This window comes from Stegodyphus dumicola, chromosome 2 (assembly GCF_044657685.1).
Source record: "Stegodyphus dumicola isolate Sdum_Otavi_A_Nest chromosome 2, ASM4465768v1".
NCBI lineage: Eukaryota > Metazoa > Arthropoda > Arachnida > Araneae > Eresidae > Stegodyphus > Stegodyphus dumicola.
In genome coordinates, this window is record NC_140769.1 from 160,672,594 (window position 1) to 160,697,396 (window position 24,803).

Sequence of the window (24,803 nt, forward strand, 5' to 3'; positions counted from 1 at the left end):
GGCTTTTTCAACGTCTCCACAAAACGCTATCTTAAACTTACGAAAATTTAACATAATGCCTAGTATATTTGGATTTAAATTAGGTCCAAGGCAGTCATTTAACGAATTCGTGTCCTCTGTCCTTGAGCTAGCATCGTACACAATTCTTACCTTAGTAGTTTCACTAGGTCGTATCACTGCTCAGTGCGGCATAAAATAACCCAAATTTGTATCATTATTCGGACATTTCTCTACAATTCCTTCTAACATCTGGTTCTCAATTATATTTTTATATTCCTGAAAAATCTCCGGAGTTTTACTTAGTTTATTGTGAAGGTTTGCGAATTGTTTCTTAGCTACCTTAAAATTATTTCCTAGATTATTCGGACCGTATTTCCAGATTAAATTTGCTACCGTTTTTAAACTGCAAATTTCTTTCAAACTGGTCTATTATTTCGCAGTCAATATCCGAATAATCATCAGAATCATTAATTCCCATATGTTCTAATTCCCAAAAACCTCTTAAATCTTTCAGCACAGCAGTGTTTGTCATTACCGCTAAATTTTCAGAACAATTTTTATTTGTTTTATTTTTCTTGATTCCTGCAGCAACCCAACCAAACACAAAACTTACTGCGTACAACCCTTCACATATTTTAATTCTTTCGGAATAGACTACATTCCAGAATTCATCCCCGCTAATTAATATCTCAATATCTGTGTTATTTTTTCTTGAACAATCGGCAATCTGCAACCCCAGATGCTCCATGAAGTCTGCAATTTGTTTACTAGGCACACTGATAGGAGCCGAGGAAATAACATCCGAGATCAAACATTCAATTTTTATTTTATTATTTTGTTTCCAATTCTGAATTTCGATTTCAACGACCGGATAGGAATGATTCATTGCCTTGGTCGCACCAAATGAATAAACAGAAAATCTTTCATAACGGATTGGAGTAAGTTTTAAATGGTCGGCCAATTTTTTCGTTATAAAAGATCTGTGACTGCCTTGATCAAGAATTAATCTAGTTAATTTTGATTTATATTTAGAACAAGCATAAACTGTACAAGTTTGTAATAATATTTCCCTGGCATTACAGTCATTATTATTATCACCTTGAGGAACAGAAGCAATCAATTTTAAGTTTTGAACTTTATTTCTTTCCTCGGAATTCAAAGTCAGAGATTCAGTTGCATTTTTGGAATAACCTTGTTCCGACTTTTTGTTTACAAGGGATTTATTAGTACAAATCGATTCATTGTGATACATACTGCCCCATTTATTACATTTAGTTTTTTTTCTACACTTTTTTTATGTATGAAATTTTTTAAAACAAGAATAGCAGCGGTTTTCAGATCTTAGTTTCTTTAATTTATCAGACGCATTCACTTCGCATTTAAATGACTCGTGCAAATTATCACAAAAGATGCATTTTCGGTTAAATGCAGTATGAAATGCAGCCGTGGGTGTATTTTTTACATATTTTCTATTTTCATATTTTGATTGATCGACCCGCGGAGGCACGGAATTTTTCCTTTCATTTAACACTAGATTTGATACTTCCCTGCATTCTATTTCCGTTTTAATAAATTGTGATAATTACGAAACTTCAACTTTATCTTTCGATCCTCTTTGCCGATTAAATTCCAAAACTAAATCGTCCGGAATTAATTTTAATAATATTGGAATTAGTAAATGCCCATATGAGCCAGAAGTTACTTCTAAAGTTTCCAAATTACGAATCGAAACTTCTAATTCGTCATATAATTTATGTAAAGCCTTTACGTTAGCAGAATTTTTAACGGCTTCTAAATTGAGAATTTTATTCATGAATGAATTAATGATCATGTCTTTTCAACCATATCTGTCCTTTAGTGATGCCACACAACTATCATAATTATTTTCTGTTAACTCAAAGCCTGACACAACATTCAAAGCTTGTCCCATTAAGAATGTTTCTAAGTATGCAAATTTTTGTATTTTTGAAAGCGTTTCGTTTTATGTATCAAATTTTTGAAACTATTCCAAAATTCATTCCATTGTTTGGGGTCTCCCCAAAATTTATCAATTATTAATTTTGGTAACTTCAGCATATTATTCCCACTAGAACTGGAACTTACATGCAAAATTCCATTACCACCAGACTGGTTTAAATCAGAACTTTGGGGATTCCTCGTTGGCGGTACTGCGGTAACCGCACCTAGAAACTGCTTAATTTGACTACAAGCAATTATAGATTTGTCATTGTATTCTTCGCTTATACTATAATCTTCTTCAATTAAGTTAACATCAATTAACTCTCGTATTTCATCATCAAGTGTTCTCAAATTATTTTTCTTTTCGGTTAATAATTCAAACAATTCTTGTAATTCTTTAATCGAATTTTCTTCCCCTTCAATTTTTAATTTATCTTCGATCACTTTAATTAACCTAGTAAGAGATGATCTCAATGTGGAACATTTACGTTTCAACCTATCTAACTTATCTTCCATTTTATTTAATTTAAATACACCCACAACAGCAATAATAAATACTTACTAATTTACTACAAATAATCACTAAATAATTAATTTAAGATTTCCCTACCTTTATTTGGAATTCCATTGTCCCTTGAATATGAAATATCCACTGTTAAATTCAAATCGAAACACTTAGATCGAACACCTAAAATCTTCAGAAAGCCTTAATTTACGCCGATGCACCATCTAATAATTTGTGCATTTCCAAATCAGATAATGGTGGTTCAGTGAGTTCACTAATTTTAACACTTTTACATTTTTAACAATATTTTAATTACTATATACAGAGTGTATTCTTAGGCCGCCGCCTTCAACATGAACAAACTTTATTCTTTCTCAACTATGCGAGCAACAGCGCCCTCTAGCCTTTTCCTTCAAATTACACAACAGGGACTGTTTGTGGAATACCATTTGGGAAACACTGCACTAGATATCTAATGATTTATATAGTTAAATACAAACCAAGAATCTAATATATGTAGATATACTATTCTGTTTTATACTCTATGCAATTTACGCTGTTTATTAATTTCTTACTTTATGCTAAAATGGAGATGTGTTTAAAAACATGTAAAAGTCATAATTTTTTTCTCAAAAGTTTTCCTTTTAATATGCTTTTCTAAGGAAAAAAAAAAAAAAAGAATTTTGAAGATTCGAGGATTTTGCTGCTTTTATAGATTAAGAAATATTGTTTTAACCAATATGTTTATTAACTTCTGAACTTCTTTGCTCACATAGGTTGCCAAAAAAATGAAGACTGGCCATATACTAGGTACGTCATAAATTAATGGAAACTCCAAAAATTCATAATAAAAGTAATGGTTGGAAAAATTTCAGTCTGCACGAATATAATTAAACGAACAGGGGATTTTTTAATCAATGTATTAAAAAAAATTTAATCCAAAAGTGACAGAAAGTGACACTCTACATCATAAAGGTTTTATACAAATCAGGCAAACAGAAACAGACAATGTCACAATAATATAACACTAGGCATTTAAAGTAAAAGATGATCAACACAACCACTAGCACAATGTATTAAGGCAAGAGAGGCACTTAACTATACCTATTACAGCTGACTGTAAGATGTTGGCATCAATGCCACTGATGGCCTGTCAAATGGCATCTTTCAGTTTCACAAAAGTGGCTGAACAGCCCTTTGGTACACACAAGACTTTAAGTATCCACAACAAAAATCTACCAGGGGCAAGCCTGGTGATCGTGATGGCCACTTAAACTTACAACCTCAATTTATGATTTGGTCTTCAATAAAAGTTTCCAACAAAAAAGTCTTGGCTTCATGTGTAACATGGGGTGGGGCACCATCCTGCATGAAGGTGATGACAGGCACAACATGATCATCAAACACGTAAGATACCATTCTGCAGTTACTGTACAGGTTTTCCAGCCAGATACAGGATTTCATCTGTATCTGCCAGTAATAACTGGTGAAGTACCTGTATTTTGTATGGATACAGGTTCAAGATTCCGTGCAGAATACATTGAATCAATTATTCCAGAATTCCTGTTACTCTCTCAGCTTCATGAACACTGTTACTCTCTGTCGATGTCTCAGCTACTCATTCTTTTATGACACTTTGTATGATATGGACACATCATATTGTGCTTGAGGACTGTGTACTGCCACTTGATAAACGATCCTATTTAGTATCTTGTTTAAAGAAACAAGACCTTTTTTTTTACCTTCAGTCGTTTTTTCGTGCAAAACTTTTGCAATGCAGTACTTGTGGATTCAATATGCTTGTAAAAAAGGTTAACTACCAATGCTCAATCTGGTAATGATAGTATGCTGCCAGCATTGAATGACGAATCCACTTCCAGCCAGGTGTTTTATTGTAGCCAGATTTGCATAAAACATCTCAATATGACATATGAGTACCCTCTTTCACTTACTTTTGGAATCATTCTTTTTTATAAATGGGAAAAATATCCAATATACCTCTGATCACATTTGTGCAAACTGAAATTTTTTTTGAGCATTACTTCTGCTGTTATGAATTTTTTAAGTTTGCTTGAATTTATGACACATCCTGCTCAATGTATCTGTAAAATACATATAAGTTTTGAATTAACTTTTTCGTATGAGAAAGAACTAAGAATTAGTCAAAAAGTATTTTAAATGCCATATAAAAATCCAGTTTAATAACAGCATTTATTTTACAATTATTGAACATTTCCATTAAAATAACTTTTTAACATAACATAAGCAAGTTACTGATTTAATAACTAGAATAGAGTTGCATTTGAATACAAAAATTCTAGCAACAGTGAAGTTGCTCTTCTTTTGCACCAACATTGTTTATATATAAAATACTTCCTTTTCCATTCAAATTTAAGATCTCTCCTGATGGCTCTGTGGCACAAAAGGGGGTAAAAAAACTCATGGTTACAATGAAATACTGCAAAAATCAATCAACACATAATTTGAAAATTAGTAATCTTAACTATCCTTCAACAGTTCCCCCATTGGAGTTTTAAAATGAGAGCTACTTACATTGTAAGCACTTCTAGAGATGTAAAAATAGAGAAAGCATTTCAAACAGCAGAAAATAAGGATCTAAATTACACATTTGCATATGGCATGAAAAGAGAGATTGCCCAGAAAAAGTAAAACAGATTATGAAGCACTTAGAAATACTCATTGACAGTTCAACAGATAAATGTTTATGAAAGAGATTGTAAGATTAATTAACCATTTAATTTGAGTTTAATCTTTAACTTCTTTTTATAGTCCTCACCAGAATAAAATTGAAAGCTGCAGTTTGTGACATGCTTTTAATCTTTAACACTTGGAGAATCATGGCCAATGTCTCCACATCCAATTTCCTCAGTCCAACAACAAATTTGATAGCATTTTGTGCTTGCACTAAGTCTCTCGAGAGGTAAACACTATCTAGACTGAACAAATGCCCGCAGGCAACGGGCACTTGGCATGTCTTGAAGATCATATTGTCCACCACTGAGCATGCATGATTTGAGCGTGGTTTATAAGAACCATATAGATTAAATTTTGATGATGATAACTTGAATTGTTGAAACATGCAACTTTCTACTGAAGGGTGAAGAAAAATTGTGTCTATTAGTGCTAAATCCAGCAGGAAAGTTCCTACAGCTGATTGTCCCAAATAAGAAAGCACAATAATGCTTTTAGACAACTTAACTATTAACCAACTTGACATATTTTATGAAAAATCCTTTCATCAGAAGTTAGCTACTATTTTGAATGCTCCTTATGTTGATAAGATTTGTGCTTCTTCACAGTGAAATTTAACCCAAATTCCAGAATTCTGTACAGAAAAAATTGATTATCCACAAGTTTAAAAAAAAAAAACAAAAAAAAAAAAAAAAAAAAAACTTGATTTTCTTTTACTAAGTTTGAAGAGTTCAGTTTCATTGAATATTTCATGTATAAATAAGCTAGCTAAAAAAAACTCAATTACTTACTGGAAAACTGAAATTTCATCACTAATGACCAGATCAGATTTCTGCAAGAAGCTAACAAGAACATCAGTCTCTAATGTGCCAAAATCTTCCATATCACAAACAAGCTCGAAATTCCAAGAAATAAAACTTGCACATGCTTTGTATACAAGGGTATGTCCACAGTTGAGAGTGTATTGCAACCACAGAACCTATGAAAGTAAGTTAAAAAAAAAAAAAAAAGTTTACTTTTTATATATAAACAGTTGCATAATAAAAACTACTGAAAAATATTTAAAATAAGAAAGCATTCTCAGTTAAAAGAAATTATTTCTAGGAAAAAGTGACAAAATTTATTTACAATGTATAACATAGAGTTGAAAAAAAAAAAAAAAAAAAACTGTATAGCTGAGGCACCTCTTGATGAGAGGATAAACTCATAATTCTAAGTTTAAAAATTAATAAAATGAAATAGATTTTTGAACTATGAGTTACTATGATATCTTTTTAGTAAAAATATGTTAAAACTTAAATTTTCATAAGGACTCAATTTTAAAAATATATATAAATTAAAGAAATATTTTTCAAGCTACAAATAAGTTAAACAGAGGGGGAATCATATAATTACAACTACTTAAGACAGTCTTAAACAAACTATCGGATGATCACAATGGTGATTTCTCTCTAAGTTCTACAATATTATCTAGCACTATATGTTATTACAATTTATATTTTTTCAGTTTTATTTCGGACTTAAATTATAACAGATAATTTATATTTGGTTTATTAAAAACATATCTTTGACCATTTATATGAAATACTGCATGAAGCTATTGTCTATACTTTTTAAAATTATTGGATTCTTAGTTTTTCTGCCACTTATGAATCACCCAGTATGTATATACACAAACCAGTGTACATAAATACAGACACACAGATAGATATACACACAGCTTGATCATTAAAGAAAGAGATTAATTTTAAGGCCAAGATAAAAATACTATTGGTTAACCCTCTGGCTTCTCATCTCATGATCTCCACGGGCAACTCAAATGTAGCAAAATTTGCTTATTCTACAATTTTTGTGGGCATGTGTTTTTCTTCCTTTATTGAGGAGTGCATCCTACCTTTTCACCATTTAACCAGTAAATAAATTATATACAATATTAGACGTTTAATTTAGGTTTTGACCAACAGATGTCATTAGTCGTCCACTAAACTGCTGCATTTGAAGGTACTTGGTATTTACAACTCTAACTTCACTGGCACTTTTTTCTAATCAGAAATGGCTGCTAGAAATGTTCGGTTATTGACGAAAGACGCAAATAGGAAAAAAAATTGCAATAAACATGAATCTGCATTATATTTTCTGAAGTTTTACACATTTTACTTTTTATATTATGTAATAAAAAGAAATTAACTGTCATTCAATTGAAATTTATTGAAAAAAAAAATTTGTGATAACATCTGAAATTGGTTTTTCTGACAGCTTAGTTTCTCATGATAAAAATCTATATAAAAAATCTTTTCTAGAAAGAAAAATGCATATTTCAATTCTCTAATATACATTTAAAATATGCAAAAAAAAATTTTTTTTGAAGTGATTTCATTCCACAAATTGAGCACAGAGGGTTAAGCAATGCATATCATCTAACCACACAACCTTCATTTATAATCTGGCAACATTCCAATTCCACCCACAAATTTGATGAAAAACCATTTCATTCCATTAGTGAAGGGGGTATGAAAAAAAAAAAAGAGAAGAGTTACTACTTATGCAGAGAGCAGGGAGCAAAGAAAAAACATTAAATTTTGATTAACTCAGGAAAAATACTACTTAGACTTGAATTAGTGAGATAAGCATATAGGATAATTCTTTATCTTGTGCAAAGATGCTGAGATGGGAAGTAAAATTCTGAAATGGAAGTAAAATTCTGAAACAATTTAATATAAAGCTAGGCTTGGATATCTGAATTCTGTTGAACAAGAAACTCACTGAGAAAAAGTCAAAAGTATAATTAGAATAAGATCATTACTTGGCAGATAAGTTTGGTGTTAATTAGGAAACAGTTAAATTTTAATGGAAGACTCAGACAACAAAAAAGTTAATTTTGGGTTTATGTCAAGTTCTTTGTTCTGATAACAAACACATGATCATGTTTACAAAAGACATTTTTCAAACAAAATCAGAAAATATCTTAAAATCAATTGTTATGAAGGATGAAACATGGTTTTCACAATGAACCTGCAAATGAACCCAAAAGTTCTGAACAGAAGTCACCATTATCACGAAAAGAAGAAAAAAATCTTCATTTATGATGATATTAAGATAAATCAACATAAATTTTTCTCTGGAGGACAAATTGTCAATACAATTTTCCTTTATTTAATCTGAAACAATCACGAAAGATTTTTAAATTATTCAACACAAGATGGTTACTTTTTCAAGATATGGAACAGCACCACAGCTAACAGCTGTACAGAAAATATGACTAAAAAAAAAAACAAGTGTGTCTGCACAGCCATCCCACCTCCCTTTTAATGTTAATTCCTTTGGTTTTCATCTCTATTCATGTAAACTGTACTTAATTACTAAGGCTTTATTTTCGAATTTTTAATCTCTTCCTGAATTTAATATTTCACTCATCTCTAACATTACCCTGAAAATGCTGTTGTTAATTTTACTTAATCCCCTCCCTTAGCTCATAATTTAAGCAGCAGAATTTTAGTATGCTTTAGGTACAGTTCTTTTATACTCTATGAGATATTTTCTCTGACAGATACATGATTCATTCTGAACTCCGATTTTGTTTCCACAAATTTACTTTTTGCTTTGTTTTGACAAATTTAAAAGGTGATTATATATTATCATTGGAAATGTTCCTAACATATACATAAGCAATCAGATTTTGGTGTCAAGCAAAAGTTTTTAATCTCGGCTAGGATGATAGTATTTGTTTATTAAGTATAATTTTAAGTTTTAATATTTTGGAACATTGATATTTTCTTAAATTGTAAAAGAATGAGATAAAGATGTATTTGGCATCTAGAGAGAGTTGTTATGCTTTGGTAGAATGCGCTAAGGTTTCTTATGACTAATTTTATTTAATAAAGTTTTCTTTTTATATATTACTATAATGTGTTTTTATTAGAAGTAGACAATTCTTTAAAGAACATCATTTACATGCCAACCCCCAAACCAACGTAGGATACCACTGCTTACTGATTTTTTAATATCACAGAAGCCACTCTTAAAAATAAGAAAAAGCACACTATATTTACATTTGATTTTAAGATTAAAAATTAATAAACAAAAGTAATTTAAATGAACTATCCCCTCCTCAGTTAAACATGTTAAATTATGGTTTATCTGATTTTAGATAAAATATTTCTGTACCACTTCTCCACTGGCATAATTTGTTGCGTTGAAAATAACACAGAGCATCTTAACCTCATTAAAGGGTTGCCACTCAAACAGGAGAATGAAATTCCCTGACTTTTCCAGATTTTCCAGGTGTGTTTCAAGAAAATTTCAGTCTATTCGTGTAATGTACGTTGGCTGTGCTAAGAGGTAAATTAATTATGGTATTACTTCTATTGTGTAGCAAATTCACTTAATTATTCAATAAATCCCAGAAGACATTTATTCTTAATTATTCTTGGTATACTTTGATAATTTTGTTTACTTTTCCACTTAAGAAACTTAATAAAATTTAAGATATATACATTGGATAACAAATGCATGTTTTATTTAATTATTACTCATGATCGTCACCAGTTCAACACGAGGCTAATTGGTCCTTATAAATCACAACGCAATGCTAAATAGGTTAGATTTTAAGTAAATTTAATTTGTGTGAGGTATGTTCTTAAAAGGCACCTTAACACTTGAAAACACATAGTTGTTGTTTTCTCCACTGAAGATTGAGATTAGAATCTTCCCAATCTGAAATAAAATAAGGCTTTTTTTGCAGACATTCTGCAGCTAAACGAAAGAAAGAAATCTATTTTAATAAATTGATGTATTTTATATTTATTTTGCAGCATACAAATGGAAAAAATATGTGCATTAAATTTCGTGATGGTATGTCATCATATTGCTAGAATTAATTTCAGGATTATGCCAGAGAAAATTTCCTGAAATTTGGAAATATTATTTACTAATAAATAAATTTAGAGGGAAGAAGCAACATTAAATTATACGAATAATATAAAAATAAAGATAATTACTTAAAAATTGAATTAGAATAGATGACTGATTACTATTTTTTTATTTTACTGCAAAATGGCAAGGTATTTATTAAAAAGAAAAAAAAAGAAAAAGGTTTAAAAAGATTTTGCAATAAAATTCTAGTATACGGCCTTGGCACGATTTTGAAAATTGTCGCCAAGACCAAAATGACCCGTTTACTGCACATCATCATGTCGCCAAATCCTATTGTACCATACATGGAGATTATTCTAACCAAAGAACGTCTATGTAAAGAAGAAAAGGTTCCATGCAAGTAAAATGCTATTACGCCGCTAGAATGCGGAGAGAAAATTTGCCAAGGGATTTGGCGACGGAACCTGGCGGCCAGAATTTCCCTCTCCGCGATGTGTACAGGAAATTGGTTTGGTTTATTAGATTACGGCAAAGCACTCGAGGGCTATCTGCCTTAAGGGAGGGATGCCTTCGTGGAGGACTTTTTAAGGGAAACTGGCTCGTATACACGTTACACATGGGGAAAACCACGAAAACACCCATGCAGCCAGCCCGTTCGCGGGATTCGAACTTCGGACCAAACTACCAGTGTTCAGCGACGTTACGTACAGGAAATTGAGAAACACGTATTAAGAAGAAACGTTCTTTGACAAAAAAGAAAACTATGAAAATCCGTTTTTAAATTATTGCGAAAAATCCAAGAAGAAACGTTTTATCAAAGGACGTTTCTTCTTGAATTTTTCGCAATAATTTTAAAAACGGATTTTCGTAGTTTTTTTTTCCCTGAAAATAACTAATCATGAATTAATTTACTTGCGCCAAAAAATATTTTCTTTTTTTATTTTAATAATATTAATTAATTTAATAATAATTAAAATATTTTCTTTTCCTTTAGAGTTTAACCACTTGCGCTAAGACTAAAGTTCACAGTTGCGGTGCCGTGCACTACAATATAGCAAGAGGTAAAGTATCTCATTTACGCCGATCCACATCTGCGAGTGCAATCCAGAGCTGTAACTCGAGAAATAAACAATCTCGCTGTTAGGCGACGTGTGTACCACGTTATTTTCATTTTTGCGATAAATGCTTATTGACATAGTGTTCACGTTGCTCGCGGTTTGAGACAAAAACATCTCGATGTGCGTGGCACGTTTGTTTGAAATTTTAAATGATATTTATTTTATGAACTCTTGATAACGTGACCTTCGAACTTCAACACCGGTTTCGAGCTTTAGCGACAGATATATGACGCATGCACAGCTGTATCCCTCTATGATGGAACGGAGCCACGTCTGTTGCAGAGAGGCTTTCCTTCTTTACAATACATATTCTTTGATTCTAACCTCCATGGTACCGTATTACTAGAATTAACCCTATTTTGTTTTATACGAGAGCAGGTACTTTCTTTAGTTCATGCACTGCACATGTGATTCCTGAGAATACTGGAAACTAAAGGTTGTGGGAAATTTGCTTTGCCTTTCTAAAAGACAATCAAAGTGGAGCTGCGAAAATTCGCTCTATGCCAGCTGCCCGAATGACACTCACGTGATACACAATTTGCCAAAAAAGTTATCTCTTCCGACGTCGGCGCAAAAATCGCTTTTTTTGGCGGGATCGTTGTATGAAATTCCCTGACTTTTCCAGATTTTGACAAAAATACTCAATTTTCCTGACTTTTTTGGTCAATTTTCGAATTCCCTGACTTTTTCCGGTTCTCCCAGTAGCGTGGCAACCCTGTATATAACTTTTACCAGGAAAACTAAACAAAGTGCTGCTGGAAATCCTTTGCACTATGTAGTTGAGTATGTAAACGATGCAAAATAATCAATCGACAGTAGCAACATTTTCAGCAAAGAGATAATATTTAAGTATTTTTTAGAAAAACAATTTAATTAAAAATGGATATTATGTTGTAAATTTTTCTTCCCATGGTATAATAACCCTCTGAACTTCATGGCCGGCTTTATCCAGTCATAATACTTGGTATAATATTATATTAGCTTACAATTTACGATAGTTTGCTTTCTTTAATAATATAAATGTCATCTTAATAAATGTGTTTATGAAAATAGAGCCTTAAGTACGTAAATATACAAATTTAGCTAATAAAGGCTCTTTGAATATACGTCTCCTTGACAGATCCAAAAACCTGAGCCGCTCCGAGGGTTAATCAAGTTTTTTATGCTTGCTACAGCAGACAAAACATTATTCTAAAAATACTGCATGAGCACTTTCACTTTAAGTATGTGTAATTATATACATATATTTTGGGAGGGGGAGATTATACTTTACTTTGGCAATACAATATAAAGAACTCACCAGCTGATTATGGCGAGTTGCAGAAACAACATGGCGGCACATATAATCTACACAAAGGTGAACCAAATCTTTAACATTGTATTTGTCTGCTAAAGTTACTAAAGGTAAGACCAGAAAATGGTTTATATGCAGTTTTCCAGTATATAAGTATTTCAAAAAATCTGGGAATACAAGAACACAAGCAGGATCTTCTTGTAAACATATTTTTGTTTCTTGTGACTCACTCCAGTTTGGATTCATTAGCATTACCTGTAAATGAATTATTTATAATTAGAATGAGTAATTCATTTATTATAGTATGTTTTATGAAATATCACTCAATATTGATTGAATAATAAAATTTTACCACATTCATTAACAAATAAAATTCAATTTTAACTGTACAAAACAGCATAATCCAAGAACTTTTCAAAGAACAAGATCTGAATTTCAAGATTGATGAATTTCTAGAAAAGTCATTTTAAAGATGAAGTTTGTCTATAATCACACATAATTTCTTATATCATTCAGGCACAGTATTTGTAACAGTATATACTACTGTTACAAAAGAAATATTGATTATATTATCCCCTAAGATTAATTTTAGTAGAATTATCTAAAATGAGTGAATCCATAGTTAGTACGTTTAATTCTGAAAATTGTTTTAAAGTAACTTGAATGTAAATTGTTAAAAATGTTTAACAAGGACTTGAATTAAATCATGAACAACAAAATTTAAATTGTAAAAAGAAATTAAATTAAAAGCAAGTAATTAAATTACTGTTACAAATTACTTGTATTGTGTAATACTGTTACAAATTACTTGAATATATTTGTAACAGTAAATTTACTGTTACAAATATATTCAAATCTATACCCCATGTTTTTCCTGTTAAAGTGTGTGTTCTGAAGAACCCATACATGAACGTGGAAAAAATATGAAAAGTATTTTTCTAAATTAATATGCATATTAATTAATAGGGGAAAAACATCAATAGCAAATAAATAAAATAAAGGAATAATCAATCTAAAAATGTCATAAAATATTTATTGAAATTAAAAATTTTAGAGGTACTTGTAGATCATCTGAAGCCAGAAGCTATGGTAAGTGCCAAGATAACTGTGGTGGCATAGCATTCAGTGTAACGTTGGTTACTGTAAAGTAACTGTAAAAATAATCTAGTTTTGTGTAGAGTTCGAGGAGTTGTAACCCAGTTAATATTGTTACGAATTTGGTATATAAATAGCTAATGTTAGTTGAATTATAAATTAAATTGTTTTATTTCTCCGTGCAGTGCAGCGCGTGATGAATATTAAAGGAAAGCTAAGCCGGAAAATTAAAAATACAAAAGCACGTGCATTTAACATTTAATAAATAAATATCTCTTTTTGATTTCGAGAAAGTTCCAGAAAATTCTCGCGCGAGATTTAAAATCTTATAAAAGGAGGAAAAACCTCTCAATTTGGTGATTTTTGTTTGTTGTTTTAAGAGTTTGTTTAGAAAACTGCTCTTGTTGACTGTAGCGAATTCGCGGATTAGCTTTCTCTAGCTGTTTTGAATTACGTTCTCTTGAACTTTTGAGTAGTTAAAAGATAACTACTGTGAGATATTGTAGTACTGAACAAATGTCTGAGGAAAGTTAAGCATTTTAGTTGTGATAATAATAAATTGTTCAATTTTCATCGGACTTGTGCATTCAATTCAAATGAACCCGTATGCACGCAACAATTTTTGGTGTCAGAAGTGGGATTTGAATGCCAATTACTAGAGCGATCGAAGAACAGTTAAGGCAATTCATGGCAGCCTTTGCTACATTTAAAGAAGAGATGAAAGACTCTGTTAAAGAAGATATTGGATCCGTTAAAGAAGACATGAAATCAGGACAGGAATCTGTTAAAGCAGAAATGAAAACAGTTAAGGACGAGATAAAGGCTGTTCAGGAAAAGATTGAAGCAGGTCAAGAGGAAATGAAAAGAAAAATTACCTGCATAATAGAAAACAAGTTCGAGGCTATGGAAGGAAGAATAGATACAGTTGAAGACAAAGTTGGCGAAATTCAAGAAAGAGTTTCTGCGGTGGAGCAAAAAATTGAAGAAAGAGTTTCTGCCGTCAAACAACAAATTGATGATAGAGTTTCAGCAGTTGCGATAGAAATAGTATTGTTGCGATAAAGAAGATCATGGCGACGGCAGGAAGCAATTCGGATAGTTTTAAATTTTTGCCAATGCCTGCTTGTCCTGTTCTGAAACTATCTGCATATGATGGGACGACCTCCTGGCAGGTGTATAAGACACAATTTTCTATAGTGGTGGATGCGAATGGATGGGATTCCCAAGCTAAGGCCTGTCATCTCGCCGCTTCTTTAAGAGCAGACGCGGCGGATTTCCTGCAGACTCTTTCCAAAAACAAAAGGTTAGATTTTGAAGCTCTGTCCGTCGCTTTGGAGCTGCGCTTTGGGGAGAAGTGTTTAAAAGACCACAGCAGGCTTCAACTAAAATCCTGTCAACAGAAGCCCACCGAAACACTTCAGGAGCTCGGCACAGATGTTGAAAGGCTGTCACATCACGTCTTTTCGGAGTGCTTGACAGAAACAAGGGAAATCCTGTCCCTGCAATACTTCGTCGACAGCATCCGGGATCCCGAAATACAGAAAGCTCTGCGAATGGCGGATGTGAAGGATATAAAAACGCTTTGTTGTACGCCATGAAATTCAAGACAGCTCAGCAAACAACTCGTAGAGATCGTTACCCAGTCAGAGCTGTGCGAGTCGACGAGCCAATGGATCAACTGATGGCTTGTTTAGATGATTTAGCCACATAAGTCAATGCTTTGATACAGAGTAGGAGTGAGAACAAAGCGGCTCTAAGGTGTTGGAAATGTGGTATTGAAGGGCACATATAAAGGCATTGCAGAACACCCCAGGGCACAGATAATAAAATGGATGATTTGATAAGACCAGTGAATGCCTTGAGACAGAATACTGGTGAGAAGAAACCAACCCTAAAGTGCTGGAACTGCGGTGTTGAAGGCCACATACGAAGGAACTGCAGAACACCCCAGAGCACGGAAAATAAGAGAGCTGGGTTAAACAGACAATTAAATGCCATGCGACGGAAAAGGATTGACAAGAAACTAAAGTGTTGAAACTGTGGAGCTGAAAGCCACATACAAAAGAATTGCAGATCACCCCAGGGTACGAAAATTGAGACCATTTCTCAGCAACAACGCAGGAAACAAATTAATGACCATATCAAGGAACGGAGGTTGCCAGATAATGAAAAACTCTGTTTTAAAGCACTCAAGATTTCTACAGTGAGTGGCAACAGTAACAAACTGTCCATCAATGGGCATATACCTTGCAATATGATCATTGACACAGGAGCTAATGTTACCATCATTAGGAAAGATTTAGCTGAACAGTTTAAAGATAAACTTATTTGGACGCCATCCTGTGTTACCCTTCAGACTGCATCTGGTGACAAGATCGACATAGCTGGGAAGTTAAACGTGAACATTACGTTTGGAAGTGCCGCCTACCATGACACGGCATATGTGGCGGATATTACAGATCCATGCATACTCAGACTGGACTTTTTAAGGAAATACAATTTTTCCTTAGAATTCAAAAATAACAAACTGCTTTCAGCATCTGAAGACATGACTATCCATCCTCAGAAGGGATCCTCACCTGGAAATGCCGACGTCTCGTCCGAAAGACCCAGCTTGGGAAGCTGCCGAGATCATACTAGGGTCGGAGAGAAACATCAGACTACCGGTTATTCTCCATCCCAGATGCTCTTAGGTCGAGACCTTCGTCACCCTACGGATGCCTGAGGAATACATCCAAGATGTTCAGGCCCAGTTTGAAGTGAAGCACCATTCCGCAAGTGATTGATCAAGTGAGTGAACTTGCAGACGGAGAGAGTGAAGATCAGATACAACAAGAGAGCTATTGGACACAGAGTAACGAAAGAGACAAGGTGTAGTTGTGGAACCCGATTCGACGAAAAGGAGTCAGGCCTAAACTACAGTCACCTTCGGATAATCCTATACAGTCCTGAACAGACTGAATGACGTCATGGTTCGGATCCGTAAGTCTGCAAACTCTAAACCTAAAGTCGTTCATTACAACAGGTTAGCTCATTACTATGGCCATAGTACGTAGTGTATACAATTGTAAATAGTGTAAAACCATGGTCCTTTTTGTTTCTAAATGTGTATTTAGTATTTGTTTTGTATTTTGTATTTGATTTGTATTTAGTATTTGATAGCATTTGATTTGTTTAAAATTAGTTATTACATTTATTCTTCATGTTGTTTGTTATTGTAATGTAATGCTTAGTATTGGATTTATGCCTTAGCTGTAAGTTTGGCTTCCTCTCCAGGGACTGTACTGCCCGGGACGTGCAGTCCTTGGGAAGGGGGCAGTGTTACAAATTTGGTATTTAAATAGCTAATGTTAGTTGAATTATAAATTAAATTATTTTATTCTCTCGTGCATGCAGGGCGTGATGAATATTAAAGGAAAGATAAGCCGGAAAATTAAAAATACAAGAGCACGTGCATTTAACATTTAATAAATATCTCTTTTTGATTTCGAAAAAGTTCCAGAAAATTCTCGCGCGCAATTTAAAATCTTATAAAAGGAGGAAAACCTCTCAGTTTGGTGATTTTAGTTTGTTTGTTGTTGTTTCAAGAGTTTGAACAGAAAACTCTTGTTGACTGTGACGAATTCACGGATTAGCTTTCTCCAGCTGTTTTGAATTACGTTCTCTTGAACATTTCAGTAGTTAAAAGATAACTACTGTGAGAAACTGTAATACTGAATGAATATCTAAGGAAAATTAAGCACTTTTGTTGTGATAATAATAAATTGTTGTTCATTTTTCATCGGACTTGTGCATTCAGTTCAAATTAACCCGTACACACGCAACAATATACTTTAAGGTTCCAATAAGGCATTAAAGCACCAGAGGTGATAAGTTGTTTTGCATTATTTTAAGTCTCAGTAGATACAAAGAATAAGTTTTACTTGAATTTTTACATTTTTGTATTTTATCCTGTGACCACAGTGAGTACAGTAAGACCCCGCTTAACGCTGTTTCGTTTACCGCTGTTTCGGTTTAGTGCTCTTTTATTTCAACACGGGGATTCTCCGAAATTGTGCGCAGCGCTAGGTTTCCAAATAACATATCCGAAACAGTGTAGTTGTGTTTCTTGCTTTGTGGACGCATTTTTATCATTTGAAACATTTGTTGACATTATTGTAAGTTTAAATTGGTATAATACTATAACGATTAATACAGTGACAAATATTATGATCTTTAGTTTTTATCATGGGTGATAATAAAAAACAAGAAAAGAAAGCAACCAGAAAAAGCATTTCACTGGAAACTCAAATGCAAGTGATTAGAAGATTAGATTCTGGTGAACGTCAATCTCAAATTAGTGCTGCATTGATTTTGGCAACTTCAACAATAAGGACAATTCTTAAGAATAAAGAAAAAATACTGTCATCGGCAACTGCAACTACGTCAAGCTCTGCAACTAGAATTACCCGTTCTAGAAATAACATTATAGAGGAAATGGGAAAACGACTGTCTATATGGATTGACGACGAAACTGAACGCAATATGCCATTAAGCCAATCTATCATAATGCCTTCTTGACAAAAAGGCAGAAAATTGGAAACCCAGAATAGACTGAACGATCTGACTGAGAATTTTATTTGTTTTTAAAAGTATATGCGTTTATACTGTTTTTATTTTTGTACGAAATAAATGTTTGATTTTATTTTTATTAAAAAAACATTATTAAATTTAATGCCTAACCATTTTTTATCCGTCTTCTCCTAACCCCATTATTTACATGTTAAGATAGCCTTGCTTAGCGCTGTTTCACATTACGCTCTACTTCGATGGAACGTATCCCCCGCGTTAAGCGGGGTCTTACTGTATTATTGAAAAGCAATAACTCGCTTTAATATGTAGAGATAATTTTTAAGGATATGCAGTTAATTATAAATAATTAAATTAGGTTTTTTAACACCAAAGTTTTTAGTTTGATAACCTTAGTCATTATGGATTTACATGACCACTATTAAATTTTATTTTTTAACAATATTTGTTGAAAAGCCCTATTAAAATCAAAATCTAATAAAATTTCACAGTTTAAAATACATGTAATTTATGAAATTGATTCTTAAACGATATTAGGATAATTACACATTAAAAGCTACAAAACATTTATGTTTTGTAACAACATACTCAAAAAAATATTTATCCGTCATTAAAATTGGAAGCCTTTCCAGACATTTTGGCTAGTTTATATCGATTTCCTTTTCGTTAAGCATCTTTTCTAACAATCAGAGATTTATCTCAATATGCAAACCAATACTCTCGCTAGTTTCTGCGTGCTTTATTATCTTCTAACTAGTCAACCTCTCCACAATGTACCTATGAGGATTTACTTGATCTGGTAAAAGTTATATAGTCAAAAACCCACGACAGATGTGAAGCATATTATTGCTGTCTGAAAGTAACTACAATAGCAGAAAAAGGTTTAAATAAGCCTCATATTTAAAAAGAACTTAGAACATACAGGAATGTTCTGATGCTAACAAAATCAATTACAGCTCACGGTGATGTAATAAAACAAGAACAGTCAAATTCAAACTAATAATGTGGACTAGTGGTCAAAGGTTATACAATTTAATTTTAATTTAATCTGGCTCAGTAACTCTATCATATGAGGAAACAGCAATGGGAAATTATAGTAAAAGCTGAAATCATAAACAATTGGGTAATTTACATAATAATAACTGAATATATCTTTGAAGAATAATTTCCTTTATGTACTCAGTTTCTTTCTTCAACATGTTTCCTTTTCATTTTAGAATTTTTTAATTTAAGTAAGGGTTTCTGTTATTCTAAAAAACACTAAATGCATTTAGAATGTTCAGAAAAGCAGCTGATTTTATTTTAGTAATATGAACATTCAGAAGAAATATGAAAGGCCGGTTACAGAGCTGATGTGGCAGAATTTTTAGAATTAAGTGACACACCGAACAGCAAAATCTAGAAATGGCAAAACTTTTAGACTTTAGACTAGGCATTGGAAGCAGAATTTAGAAAGCACTAGGCAGCAGAATTTAGAATCCACAGAGATTGTGTATCAGGTGGGGAAAATGCCTAGTGTCAGATATTTTTGTATGATGCATTAAGACATATTAGATGAATCTTTTAAATTGCAAGTTTTCAATTTCTTTATTAATAAAAAAATCCCTTTCTATAATGCCTGCCCATGTGATAAGATTAGAAGCATTTTTGATATTTTCCATGCTCGTGTCTAGTGAAAAGTAGGGAAAATAAAGGGAAGATGTTAAGATTCTAGTACTATAAGAAGAACATTCAAATCTTATGTTTTCATTGTTGTTCCAAAGATTCTCCAAAAAGTAATTCATTGTAAACTTTCCGTAAAATACATCCATTACGTGTTGATACCATAGAGATATTTTTCATTTTGTCACCTATTTCTTGAATCTTCTAGAATCATGTGTCTATGTATCTTGCCTTCAAATCCTTCTATATTTTCCACGCTGCAATGTCTAAAATCCTAAAGAAAAATTATCCCTACCAATTTCGTAACAGCAAAAAGCCAGAAATTTTTTGGGAAAAAAAGGAGGAAAAAGTGTAAAATTAATTTTATAGAGAAAACAGATGCATATTCTGAGAATTTTGAATATTCTGAGACAATCAATTACATAGGAAAAACTCTTACTATGAAAAAATTAAAAAGACATTTTTAATTAATTACATAGCTAATTTTGCTTTTGCTAAGAGCTGTTTCGTAAATTGTACTTTATAGCATTATACCTTGTTTATTTTTCAGATTCAGAATATTGTATAAGTTGCCAAAATGAAACTTTGTAATATGACAGCAAAAAATAAAAATGTTTTATTTTAATGTTATTTTTCAAATGTAATTTCAATATATTACCATTATTTTAACGAATTAATCAATGTTATGATGTTTTAAAAAAATCGTCGAAAAATTCTCAGATCTCGGAATTAAAAAGTTTTTCTAGAAACTGATCTTAAAATCGTCAAATTTAGAACCGTTTAATAAAAGAATTCACATCCCCAAATGCGAAAAGTTGTTCAAGAGCTCTTTATTAGAAAAAATGAACTTCAAAATGCTTATGTTTCACTTCTTGCTGAGAAACTCGAGTATCCCACCATTTATTACAACTCATGAACCCATTCAAAAGATAACCATATATACGTCTGTGAATCACCAAAAATATTCCTCGATAATGCTAATTCACACTCAAAATGGTAGTCATAAAAACAAACAGAAATTTCAGATAATTAAAATTAAGGACCTTCTGACTTTGGCCAAAATTAATGACTTTTAAGGACCAAAAATCAATTCCAAAAAATCTAAGGACTTTTAAGGACTCTTAAGGACTGTCTTTACTTAAACAATCAGTATTCGAACCACTTTTTTCTGCGCTTCGTAGACTGTGATTTCTACCATTTTAGTAATTATTCCCACCTATTAGTGTTTTGTCAACCATATTTAGCAGACCAAATCATGTTCGTTAATACACATCTTTTTTTTATGGTAGGATCCCATAACTTTGAAAATAATCAGGAATGGAAGACAGGTCCCAAGTTTTAATTTTTCAAAATGGTGGAGGAATACTGCAATAACAATTAATTTTTATTTTTGTTCATAAAAACAAAATGTTTTTTATGGAGAATCAATCCGGTTTCATCAAACAAAAGTGCAAATGTTATGAGTATATTATTACTCTTATCCATAACTAGCACTAAATCACGCTGCCTGGTTTCATGATTGACGAAATAATACTGAATACTGACGGGATAAGTATCTGAAATATTATCAGCTGTGAATACCCCTCCCTTTATTTTATAAAACTTGACATTTTCAGTAACTTATCAACTTTTCAGTCCACATTAGGCAAAGCTTCTACGATACTACTGTATTAAGTTTCATAAAAATGTAACAAATGCATATTAGTAATTTTAACATGGAAATAAGCTTAAGTTTCTCAATAAAAGCTACATGGTCATACATTTATAGCCATCAGCTGGATTTAGATAAGCCACGGAAATGCTACTTTTTTATTGCTACAATTAGAGGGATACAACAATTGATAACATTTGTCTTGATTACTTTGATGACTAGGATATCACAGTTCAATGTGATTTTTTAATCTAAATTATAATGCCACTATATCAGAATTATAAATAAATGTTTTAATTTACTCCATAAAATTTAAATAAGCATACCAAGAATAAACACTTGAAGAAAACATAGTTAATGCAAAGCAAACTTTCATATAAATTTAGGTTTCATTTATAAGATCCATTAATGTAAAACTTGAATCATCATCACTGCATAATAATCTTAAATTTACATATTAAAAAAATAAAGTTATAACATTTAATAAAGCTTTATTTTTAAAATGTAAATCAATTTACAAACCTGAAATACATCACTGGAAGCACAAAGAATAAGGCGATGTGCAGCAAACTGCTTTCCTCCAACTTCTAACGTAATGTCACTGAGAAGGCGTTCAGCATATAAACTTGCTATTTTTTCCAGTACTGTGCTAGAATTATCTATTTGTTGTTCGTGTTCCTTGTCGCACAATTTGTGCCCTTCGGAAGGATTTTCACTTCTTCCACAAGTAGGTGCTCGGTTTACTGGCTCTGATCTGCTGCCTGAGCAAAAGTTCTGAGCTCGGTTAAAAAACATGCTGGCAAAGGATTGAATATTGTCAACTCTGATAACTAACCTTGCAAAACAAAAATAATTTAAATGGTTTGATTCCAATACATATTTTTTCTTTACATAATGAACATTTAGCTCTAATAAATTTTATGCTCATGATTTGCAGTTGTCACTCATTCATAACCATCTAACTGTTCACAAACAGATTCTGGAAAAAAATTTAAAAAATTAAGATTTAAATATTCCAGATAACAGATATGACAAAAATTAATGACTTGGAAAATGGAAGGTGGTTATTTATAAATGAAAATTATTTTTAAAAAAGGTGGCACACATTATAAAAGAAACAAGTATGAAAAAGATCTCAGACAGCAAAATCCTATTGTTATGGATTTTGTATTTAGTTGGCTATTTTTAGTATAATTGTAATTAAAATTGTTTTATTTCTCCGTGCAACGCAGCATGTGAAGAGTTTTAAGAAAAAGCTACACTGAAAAAGTAAAAATACAGGAGCACAAAATATACCAAATTCAATTAACATGGAGGAGACATATATACCAAACAATTAACAACCAAATTTACCAAACAACATTAATTAATATACCAAACAATTAACAACATATTAAATTAACAAATATTTGGTATAAGAGCATTTAATAAATAGATATCTCGCAATTTATATTTAAACTGGATAAATGTAATTGACTGCTGTGTTAGCCGTGATCATAATTCTACACTTTTTGCTTTCCAGAAATTGCTAGAATTGCCTTGTGCGGCCGATTTTAAAAGCTGGATAGAAACATCTCAGTCTGTTTAGATAACTGTTGTTTGTTGATTGTAGCAAATTTGCGGTGAGATTGGATTAGCTTTCTCTGTGCTGTTGATTGTGTTCTTTTTAATGTTTTAGTAGTTTAAAATACAGCTACTGATTATATTGCATGATTTTCTACGAATATCTTTGAGGAAAAATCCTGCATTTTGTTATATTTCCTGTGAAAAAAAAAATCAGTAACTTTTTATCAGACTTGTGCATTGAATCTATTACGAATCCGTAGGCACGCAATACTATTATTAGACAAGCAACAACAATCGGCATAATATTCATAAATTTGTAAGACCAGTTTCAAAGGTTTAACTGTAGAACCTTCTTCAACTGCAGAAGGGCAAAGGGACTTCATTTGCACTTCTACATCTGAAGAGTGCATTTCTGTATTTAAACAGACCTGCAAATTTATGAATATTATGCTGATTCTTGTTACTTTAACTCTCTCAATAATCGTTACTCAGAGAATTATTTTAACTCAAATTCAACAGAATCTTTATTAGCTTTATTTGCCACTCTAATAATTAAAAAGCACAGCAGAAAAAAATGATAAAGAGTTATATTTTAAAATAAAAAAAGAATACTATAAAAGATAGTATGTACACCTTGCACAAAAAAAAGTGGGACAGTTCTATATCTCCCAATCTACTTGACCGATTGTCGAAATTTAACTTCTGTTTTCCATGTCTTGAAACTGTGACTCAGGATATATATTAGATTTATAGATAAGTATTCTTCTAACACAGGTATTTTGACACAAATCGGACTTTTTACCAATTTTTTTTTCCACATTTCAATTTTATGACTCAAATTATGCCAAAGCGCCAAATTTTGTAAAAATCACATGAGTAGTTTTTAAAAAATTAGCTCTCAAAGTTTTATCTCCTCCATGTTAATTGAATTTAATATATTAATATCTTTTTTTTTCCATTAAACTTATTTGGTTCTTTGACATTTTGAAATTTAGGTTCATTCCAAATAAAATTTGCCCATTTTTTATGATTTTTTTTAAAATTTGTATTTTTAAATCATTTTTATAAATTTTTTGGAAAAAATTTTGAATTATAACCTATAAAATTTTTACCATCATCTTAACCCTATTAGCGCTACGGCAGGAAAATTCCGTATAGAAGACTGCCTTCTATATTCATTACAAATGAAAATTTCTGCTAGCTTTTAATGTATTTGATTTGGGTTTGGATGTATATTGGAAGAAAAGGAATCAAGGTACAAAATGAGAGATTCATTTTTTAATTAAAATCAAGAAAATACCACTTATTCATGACATTTTGAGGAACTTTGAAATTTTAGGGCTAAACTCGTAACGCTCGGAGGGTTAAAGTAGATGCATTTCTAAGCAAAAAATTAAGCTGCAAAAATAAGAGTTTTTTTATTCAAAATTTCCTAAGATATATGTGAATTTACATTTTGAAATTTGGCATATTCGTTATAAGCGATAATAACGCCAAATGTGGTTTACGCACTTTGTTAAAATTATTTGAAAATATGAAGGATGACCTTTTTTCCGCTTGGGTACAATGAAAAAAAGGAAAGGAAAAGAGGTTGCTATAAAACTAAGAAGTTTGCCAAGTGAATTATTATTGGTGCAAACTGAAAAATATGCGGCAAGATAAATTTTTTAATTTCTCACCAAAAATTACAAAATTTAATATCTAGGCATAATTTGAGTCATGGAATCAAAATATGGAAAAAAATTAGTATGTTATTTCAGAAAAGGTCCGATTTTGTGTCAAAATGCCCATGTTAGAATA

General features: G+C 31.8%; 1 protein-coding gene across 7 annotated transcripts in view; it reads right to left on the bottom strand.

The window, feature by feature from the left end:
• LOC118185626 (BTB/POZ domain-containing protein 17-like) overlaps window positions 1-24,803 on the bottom strand; it is a 45,117-nt gene that overhangs the window by 7,091 nt on the left and 13,223 nt on the right. For 2 of the 7 annotated variants that reach the window (XM_035355514.2, XM_035355519.2), the window contains exons 2-4: window positions 21,960-22,233; window positions 12,467-12,715; window positions 5,968-6,155 (exon numbers count right to left, since the gene is read on the bottom strand). In XM_035355514.2, coding sequence (XP_035211405.1) covers window positions 5,968-6,155; window positions 12,467-12,715; window positions 21,960-22,233 — 711 coding nt within the window. Of the gene's footprint in view, window positions 1-5,967; window positions 6,156-12,466; window positions 12,716-21,959; window positions 22,417-24,803 lie in introns of all 7 variants that reach the window. The other 5 variants (XM_085811382.1, XM_035355515.2, XM_035355517.2 and 2 more) reach the window with 3 other exon arrangements.